Below are 9,969 nucleotides of genomic sequence, written 5' to 3' on the forward strand. Positions count from 1 at the left end.
ATAATATTTCTGATAAAATTATAAAAATCACAATGTAGAATCCTTCACTTTATATTTGATTTTCTCAGAGTGATCACAAGGAAGGTCAAATGTAGTGGAGTTTGATCAGTTTCCCCAGGAGCTTCTCTTAGTCCCTTGCTTTTGAAATCATTCTCTTCGGAAGCATCTTTCATGTTATCTGTGGTGATGTTTTCTTTCTTCATGTGTTACTTCTGACAGATACTAATGTGCCAACAGCTTCCTGTGTGATTGGAGCTGATCTCCAATATCACTTTCATGGACTTCATGAAATATTGCCTCTTTCTGAAGATTTCAGTTGATTTTATAATCTATTTGCTTTATACTGTCTAATACTTACAACATTAGATGAACAGAGATTGACCAAAGATATAGGTCTAATAGCAGCAATACCAGTTGGCTAGGGATGTTTGAGTAGGCACTCACTTTATAATTAGGGATAGAGGGTGAGTTATGATGACTTTGGATCTCTATGCAATTGCAAGGTTTTGGAGAGTCAGTATTTTAATATGGAGGCCACTTCTATGCTCAACATGTATGACTGAAAGGAGGTTAACCTCCCTTTGCATCAGGGTCTATATCTGCAAAATGACAATCAGGATCCTCAAATAAACAAGGGTATAGATTTGTCTAATATGACCCAATTAACTTAAAATTAAGCTTAACTCTGCATGTAGCTCGTGGCTGCCATATTGGACAGCAGAACTCTATGAGTGCTTTCATAGTGCTGTGTCCTAAAAAAGGAGAACGTTTGTCAAGACTACCACCAGGGACAAAGTAGTCTCCTTGCAGCTAAGAGCTTCTTTGAACAGCAAGAGTGTGACCAAGTCATTCATCTGGCCCCTTGGGATAACCAAGAGAAACGCTTGCTCACCAAAGCAGCCGACTCATTTCTGAAAGATGCTAGCAGGGCTTTTAGTTTTCTGCCGATTCTCCACCATTGCCTACTAATAAAGGATGCATCTTTCTGACTAACTTACTGCTATACTTTTGTGCCTCACTAAAATCGACTACACAGATAGGTAAATGTCCCAGAAAACACCAGCCCTGCAGTGGTCTGGAGCTAGGGGAATTTAGCTCAGGGTAAAGATATGTTACAAATTAAATGTTGCAGTCGGTATGTAAAGCTGCAATAAATAGAAACTGAGTTACATCAAGGACGGAATTAAACCTTAAATTTAAACTCCACAGCACTGTAATTAAGACTTAGCCTGTAGCAAATCATTCACTTGAGATTAAAGTAGCATGGGGGAAGCAGAGGTTTGGGCTTACCTTGCTACAATTTATAAATCTGAGCTACCAAAAGCTAACAGCCCTGCCCCCAAATCCAACTCCCAATTAAAAACACAGTTTGAAAACCTTTAGGAGGCCTGAGGGGACCCTTTAACAGAAGTTCTGCCCCTTCCCTCCTGCCTAAGTCTATGAACAAATTAAAAAATATTACCTGGTCCCCTGATGGTCTTCTGAGCTGACACGGTGTTTTCATTAATACATCATTAAAGTAATGGCATTGTGCTGGCGTTTTGCTTTCAAAACAGACTGTACTTCAACCACCATGAATACAGGCTCAGGGGCCTCTGGACACTTTGTTCCTGGGAAATATTATTCAGGTCATAAAAATTTTTAAAAAGGAAGATAAACTGTAATGCATAACTTTAAAATGTATATTCTTTTTATCCTAATCTGGGATGTTCAAGGCTTGCTTCGTGTTTTATTTTTGTTAATTAGTTTTGAAGAGTAAATGCTGGGGTTAGCTTAACCATAGCCTTAACTCCTAGAGCCAGCAGGCATTTCCAGTTCTCCCAAAACAGCCTAAAATAGGTGTCTCTCAGGTTGGAAGTATGTCATTTCGTGTAAAAGCAGTCTGAGAACCCAAAGTTGAAACTGTGGTGTTTTTATTTTCTAGACTGTGAACTGTTACCTCATAGACAATAATGGATTTATTCTGGTGTCTGAAGACTACACACAAGTGAGTGAGAAATTTCTACCTACTCAAAGTAAGGATCCCAGACTGTGCTTGGGTCTGGGGGAACAAATTATGGTGTTGAAACTTCGAGACATGATCTGTATTTAAGAGGTAATAGCAGGAGATTATAAAACCTTATTTCCATCCCTTTAAGAATGTCACAGCCTACTTCTCAGCAGGCCCCAAAGAGATTTTACCTCCGGAGAGGAGAGGTGGGGAGGGGTGCAGAGCCCAGGGTCTGCTCCCTCACTCATAAAATGTTCAATTTATGGAACTCTTTGCCTTGACATGGAGGTGCCTGAAAGAGTTTGGGCAATTTTAAGGAGGTTTCCTCCTTTTAATATTTTGATATTTTATCTTTATGTAATTTATATATACATACAAAGATATGTATGTATTTATGTATGCCAACATAATTATTCTTTATGGCTTTCTTTCTGGTTCTTACTTTTTAAAAATTAGTTATCTGAGCTCAAGGATTAACTTGGGTTCTCAACACAGGGGGACAGGAATCCACATATAGAGGAAGAATGTTTTTCATTTGATTGAGCTGTGTGCAGTACAGGGGCAGGAGGGAGAGATGGAAAGAAACCAAGCTAGGGCGCTCAGCAAAGAAAGCTCCGCTGATATTTGGAAATCAAAATAAGAGTTAAAATCAATAACATTGTAATAGAGAAACACGGGTTTCTCCTTTAAAACTTGGTGGCTGACAACTTTTTCTGCAATTAGAAATGAAATTAGCATGTTAAAAGAAAGTCAAATCCAGACAAGTTTAGCACTGTGGTGTAGTAAAGTAACACCAGAGGTGGAGGCGGATGGTTTCTGATGCAAGCTCTCTTCCTCAACTAGTTTTGGGATCTTGGGTGCATCACTTAACCCGCCAGGGACTCCTGGCGGGCTCTATAAAAGGAGGATGGTTGACTAGAAGAGGCTTCTTCTAACTCTAATATTTGAGAATACTAGCATTTTATAATGAAGTCTCATTTAAATCTTTTACAATATTTTAATAGTCAACGGTGCCATAGACCCATTAATGCCTAATAAATTAATTGCCTTTAAGCATGACTCCTTAGTATCTAAGCTCAATGGCTTGTTAATTTGTGAACACGGGCTCCAGGTAACATGTGGAACTGTGCTTCAGTTTCCCCTCTTATCTATGAGAACACTGTGGGATTTTCTTTTTATCAATGTATTTATTTTATTATTTTATTTTATTTATTTATTGTTTCTGGCTGCGTTGGGTCTTCGTTGCTGCGTGTGGGCTTTCTCCGGTTGTGGCGAGCGGGGGCTACTCTTCGTGGCGGTGCGCGGGCTTCTCATTGTGGTGGCTTCTCTTGTTGCAGAGCGTGGGCTCTAGGGGCGCGGGCTTCAGTAGTTGTGGCACGTGGGCTCAGTAGTTGTGGTTCGTGGGCTCTAGAGCACAGGCTCAGTAGTTGTGGCACACGGGCTTAGCTGCTCCGCGACATACAGGATCTTCCCAGACCAGGGATCGAACCCATGTCCCCTGCACTGGCAGGCGGATTCTCAACCACTGCACCACCAGGGAAGCCCATGTTGTGAGATTTTAAATGCACCTTTGGTGGGTGACAGTTACACAGTTGAGACTCAAGCTGTGCATACACGGTCTCCTCAGATGCTGGACATCACTGGATGTTGGACAGTTGGTGGACATTGGATAGGAAAGGTGATCCCATGAAACAAGGCCAGTCTCTTGGGAGCAGGACCGGCCATAGGCCTATAGTAATATACCCATGTGTCTGGGAGGAGTGAGAAACCAAATCAGTCCCCTGTGAGGAGAAGCTCTGTCATCCTGCCGTAATCATGGAGGGCTGAGGGTGGGAACCTGATCCTGGGGGAGGAAGGACATGATGATGTCTTCCAGTGGTGATTCTTGGACCAACCAACAAAGTAAACCACTGAAATAGTGACCCTTTCCCAAGCCATGGCCACTACATGTGGGTCCTGATCCATGCTTCATTTCTGGATAGAATAGCCCAGGGAGCCTGTGGGCCTACCCTGCCTCAGCTTGTTTGATGTCTGGTTTCCTGTACTCCAATTAGGCTAATTCTTCTTCAGCTTACAACCAGTTCCATTGATACTGGCATATTTACACACAAGAAATGCAAATGTCCTTCTTGCTCCCAGCGGCAGCACATACCCACAGAGTTTGCCAAATGTTCAAGTGTCCCTGGAGTGAAAAAGGCAATGCTTGACCTTCAGTCAGTGAAAATGTCATTTCCTTCTTTCCTCCTCTCTTTTCTGACTTTTTGGCGAAGTCTGTATGTGCCTTTCTGCCTGAAAACTCCTAGGAGCCTTGTTGAGGTCACTGCATTGTAATGGAATCAGGATTTAGTTAATATCATACAAAGCCTATGGAATTTATATAATTTGGGCTCTGAGTGTAATGCCGTCCACCCACCTCCACATAAGCTATAAATCCTCAGAGCACCCACAGTACAGATGGGGGTTCTCTACTGATCTACACTGGCCCCTTCCAGGGTGTTGGCAGAGGAAGGCTGTTGCTCCAAGCTCTGTTCTGCTGTATTGGATACACCCTCCCCCTTGGGACGCTGATGATAGTGGCTCCAGGAATCTGGAGGGACGCCCGAGGATGTTAATCCTTCCTTCCACCATTCAGAGTTGGCAAATCTCGGCCAGCACCAAGAACTGGACTTGCAGGAGCATCAGCCTGGCGCTGGGGAAGGACTGGTAGGCCTCCAGTGCCCTGAAGACAGCCCCAGAGCTGGGGTTGGCCATTGGAAGTCTGATTGGCCAAGCCTTCTTTTCGCAGGGCCGGACAGCTTCATTCTTGGTCAACATATTAACTGCCTATGGACAAAATGAGGATGTTCCTCAGAAAGTAATTTAGAGAAAGGACATATTCTCTGCTGTAGGAAATTTATAGAGCCAATGAAGAAGACTGCTATATATCCCTAAACAGGTCATTTAGGAATTATAAACAATTCTTTTTATTACTGCTTAGGAAGCCCTTTCACAGCCTGTTTCTGTCTGTATGAAGTAGTGTTTTAATCACAAGGGATTGAGAGCAGATTAATGCCTACTCCCTCCATCCAAGAGTAACGGTGCATGCGTGTGTGCATGTGTGTGCACACGTGTGCATGTGTGTTTTAATTACAACACTCAGCACGTGTTATGCAGTGTCACCCTTACCCCGCCCCCTCGCCCCTGCCATGTATTTGGAATATTCACATCTGCTTATTAGTTTGCTCTGTAATCCCATAACTTCTCATGACTATTAAGACCTTTTCCGCTGTTATGTAACAGTAGTCCTGAAAACCTGCTCTTTGCCCCTGTCAGCTCCAGGACACAGAGTGTGTCCGTTTTTACTTCTTCTCTGGTGTTTGGGCACATTATTTATCTACACTTCCTCATGGGTCTTCTTTTCTTCCCTGCAGACTGGAGACTTTTTTGGTGAGGTGGAGGGAGCTGTGATGAACAAATTGTTAACAATGGGCTCCTTTAAAAGGTAAGGGATTTTATGGTTCCTTGCGTCCCCCGAGAAAGTTTGCCTAAATAAAATAAAACAAACCAAGGTCAAATAAAGCAAGCCCAGACTTGACCCCATGACTGTGTTCATGCTCCAGAAGATCTTCTGAAATTCGATGCCTTTTGCATGAGTGTTAAAGAGTCTCAGAAACTCAGCTCACAATGCATTCCCTGTTCCTTTAGCGTAGCATTTATTAGAGTCTGGTCCTGAAGTCAGAGCCTGCACTGGGAGGTGATTATGTTGGTCTGAAACAAGTGATTGCAGAGAAGTAGGAAGCATTTTCACCTGGTCAAAAGGAGGAGGAGGGTGTCTTGTCTCACACTGACAAACTGGGGCAGCTTGCTAGAAATCTGGAACTCAGGGATGGGAAGTGATGTTTAGAGGCTCGATATAATTTTAGAAAATCATGAAAAAGTTCACAAAACCTGCTCCCAGATGGAGGTAAGTTTAAATCTGTTGCTAGAATTGCTAAAATTGGTGGTAGGGACCACTCCATTGAGTTGTGAGGGCTCTTGTTGACCCTAAGTGAAGCTCGTATAGGATGATTTCCTCACAGCCCCGTGTCCCCCGTGGGCAAGCCAGCCACGCTTTTGGGAACATCAAAGCCAATGAGAAAGATCATCACCCTGCGAGATCAGGAGGCCAGTTTTGTCCCCCCAGGAGTCAACCTGTCTCCCTTCCCTTGGCCTCCCAGGGAGAATGGTGGTCTATTAGTGGTGCTTTCCTGGACATATATGATGCTGTTAAATATATGACATCAGGAAATGCAAGGATGGACCTAGGCTCACCTGTGAGAACTATTGCACATTGGTTGCCAGTGGGAAAGACAGTCCCCCGAATTTATTACCCGCCCCCCCCACCGCAGCTGAATGGCCAGGAAGTGTTAGCTCAGGAAATCAGACTTTTAAGCTAGTCAATAAGACCAACTGAGTGCTGTGCTGAAAGCAGGGAATTCAAAAATGATGACCCAATTTTTGAGATTCCGTAGCTTGTTTGTGCCAGAAACAAGGAAACAAGAAATGATATTTTTAAATGGCATGACTCCAGCACTTCTGCAATCTCTGACACACTTGCTCTCCAGCCTGCCTGAGTGTTCACCCCTGCTCGATTCCCTCTTTAAAATTCAAGTACATTTTTTCCCTTTTTTTGCCAGGAGTCATTGTACATAAGCTTGAAAACTGGGCTTGGAGCTGGGCTCGGGTTGCTCTGCTGGACTGTCTGCCATCCAGGGCACCACTGGTTTCTTGTATCTTTATGTGGATATGTACATTTGTATTGTGTTAGCTTGTTTTCAACTTGGTGGGGGTAGGGAGAGACAAAAGAGGACGAATGAGCACACACATGTTTCTCATTTGAAAGCATATTTTTCAACTTTTTTAACAAAATGACTTTTTTTTTCCTCTTCCCTCTTAGATATTCCTTTCAAACAGTTTGGTGGGAGAAAGAAAAAGGTTGTAGCAGAATTTTAAATTCCTAGACTTCTCCTTAATGTGGGTGAAATATAGTGGACATGAATGTAGAACTTTCACAAGAGTAGCTAGCATATTTGAGAAAAGAGGAGTGCTGGGACTCTCTACTAAATTTTAACAGCAACTGTTGTCATTTGGGAATTACTTGACAAACCTCCTAGGCTTCTTTGAAAGGCCCCCTCATGAGGCCAGGACAGCAATGAGAGTTTGGGTTTGGGAGTCAGATGGATTGGGTTCAAATCCAGGCTCTGACATTTACTAGCTGCATGACTTAGAATAAGTCATGTTACCTCCCCAAGCTTTGGTTTCCTTACGTGGAAAATGAAGATGATGATAATAATTACTTGCAAAGGTTGCTGTCAGAGTTAATGAGATAATAATAAGCATAAAGTTCTGACACGGTGCCTGGCATATATTAAGGGCTCAGTAATTGCTAGCTGCTGCTATGATTTTTGTTGTTGTGGATCTTTGACTTAGCTTTTTACTTGGCACCAGGTGATGCTTTTTTTTAAATTTTACATCCACACATTTCGCAATGGGCTTCCCATGACACCTGGTGATGGGGTCTCCATCCAGTGTTGGGGTACTGAGGTCCTCCTGGAACTCAGACGTTCAAGCCCTTGCCCTTTCCAGCATGTTTACTCAGAAAATATGGTTGACAGTCCTTTTATTCAGAGCAGATCTGTATTTCAGAAGCACTGAAAGGATGCAGCCAAAAGTAACAGTGCCCTGGGACAGATGTCAGGCACCATGTTAAACTGTACCCCACCCCCAAACACAGGATACATAGAGGTTAAGTTGCTTTGGTGACATGGCTGAGCCCTGGTAAAGCTCAGGATCCATTCATGTAGCAGACATCTCATCTCAGCATATTGGACAGTGCATCCTGGCACAAAGTTTCTTAATTTGGTCTGCTTACACCCATTTCTAAAGAAACGCCTTTCATACACAAGAGCCCTACAAACCATCTTCTTCAGAAAGACAGAGCTCAAAGTAAAGAACACCATCTCCCTTTATCAACCTCCCTTTTATCTCTCTCTCTCCAGTGGACCATAGTCACTGCCTCTCTCTCTAAAGCAAGGCGATGCTTGCCTACTTGGCATGGACTCTTTACTTGATTGTTTTGGCCACTTACCTGGTGACCCGATGGCCATTCTACTTAGGTGCCGTCAGAGGGAAAGAACATCCACTTGTGCATCTACAGTGCCATGTGGGACGAAGGGAATTTGTGTGAACTGACTTGTGTGAACAAATTACCAACTTGAGGGAGCTTTGAGAAAGTTCTTCAGCAGCATGTGCAAACCATCTAAGAGGTGAAGTGGTCACTCTTGGTCACTTAGGCTGAGTCTCTGACTTGACTCTGTCCATCCAACTTACAGATGACATAGTGCCCAGGGCCAAATAACATACCAATAGCCTCAGCAATGTGAAAATAATGAAGGTAGCTGTGGCTACCTTCCCAGGGCACCTACCACATACCAGACCTAGGTTGCAACTGCAGATCTTACTTCTTGCAGTCCTTTGCAACAACTTGTGAGACAGGTATAAACAGGACCAGTGCAAAATGAAAATGTGGTGCCCCTTGCTCAAAAATTATTGAGAGTTTCAAGATGGCAACAGCAGAGCATTAAACAAAGCACGCAGCCCTTCTAAGTGCAGGGTTCTGTCCAGTTACACAGGCCACGTGCCCATGAAGCTGGATCTGGGTATATATATACCTATTTGATAGATGGAAATAATGGGGCTTGGAAAGGTTAAGAACTTGTCTCTGTGTAACGGAGCTGGATTCAAACATCCTGCAGTCTAAGCACAGGGAGAATTTTCTAGCCTCTCCCCTTTACCTGGTTCTATGTACAGTAACATTGTGTAGTGCATGGAACTTCCTTCAGTTTTGTTTGAGACAAAGTGAAGGATAGCCAAGGAGGATGTTGGCCCAGCAGTGACTTATGTGGGCAAACAGAACTTTCAGGATGGAGGCCAGCCGAGTGATAAGATCACCCAGATTTCTTTTAACTGAAGTTGATAAATTCTTAAACCAAAGCCATGTCCCCAGGCTTCACATATTTTCTCATAAGATACCATAAGATATTTTCTCATAAGATACCATATTCCAGGTCAGCTTTTTGTGTTTCAAACAGAGGACTTGAGATGCTTTTTTATTCTTACCATGGAAAGTAAATGGACTCCCTAAGTGGCCCTGACTCATTTAGGGCTTTTCATTTTAGCTGCTTTTCTCTTTTAACTCAAGTTCGTGTCCAGTAAAAGCCTTGTATTCATATTTCTCAAAAGCCACAGTCCATGGCTCTCCTTGCTGGCCTTGGCAGTGACTTTGCCCTTCTCACAATACTAAGAGAAAATCTAGTTTCAAAATATTTTTTATTATACATTAATTCATTTATTTCACCACCCCTTCTTGCCCCCAGTGATGGAACTCAATGTCAAATATCCAGGGAAAAGTGAGAAAAAATATATATAGCTGGTCATAGCAGAGTCCAAGATTCCTGATAGGGCCTCTTTGATATACTGGACTTGAAATATGAAGACTTCAGGTTGAGCCTCAGAATGGCCACTGCGTGGCCGTGGACAGATTCCTCAGTTTCTCTGGGCCTCAGTTTCTTTGCCACCAAAATAGGAATTTTGGTGAGATGGGATTTTGTGAGAATCACCTGAAATAAGAGAAGTGAAAATGCTTTGCAAATTGCAAAGCTACTACAAATAGGAGGTAAGATTAGCTCTTGGATAAGAGCTCCAAATGTCTGAAATCTTTTTTTTTTTTAATTTTCTTCTCTTCTTTTTTAAATCACTAATGATCCCCAAAAGGTAGTTACTGCACAGCAGTCATAGTGTTGGGCGTGGGCCTGTGGGCTTGGACTCAGCTAGCACCCCTGGAGAGCTCTTAAAACACACCCATGCTCCAGCTGTTCCCCAAGAGATTCATATTAGATTTGTCTGGGGACGGAGCCCAGGCATTTATGCTTCTTTTTTTTTTTTTTTTTTTTTTTTTTTTT

General features: G+C 43.0%; 1 protein-coding gene across 1 annotated transcript in view; it reads left to right on the forward strand.

Annotated features, from left to right (window-relative positions):
- CACNA2D3 (calcium voltage-gated channel auxiliary subunit alpha2delta 3) overlaps positions 1-9,969 on the forward strand; it is a 772,424-nt gene that overhangs the window by 695,531 nt on the left and 66,924 nt on the right. The window contains exons 30-31 of the mRNA XM_024746438.1: positions 1,925-1,987; positions 5,401-5,471. Coding sequence (XP_024602206.1) covers positions 1,925-1,987; positions 5,401-5,471 — 134 coding nt within the window. The remainder of the gene's footprint in view (positions 1-1,924; positions 1,988-5,400; positions 5,472-9,969) is intronic.

Source organism: Neophocaena asiaeorientalis, unplaced genomic scaffold, assembly GCF_003031525.2.
Source record: "Neophocaena asiaeorientalis asiaeorientalis breed wild unplaced genomic scaffold, Neophocaena_asiaeorientalis_V1.1 scaffold251, whole genome shotgun sequence".
In the NCBI taxonomy this organism is placed as follows: domain Eukaryota; kingdom Metazoa; phylum Chordata; class Mammalia; order Artiodactyla; family Phocoenidae; genus Neophocaena; species Neophocaena asiaeorientalis.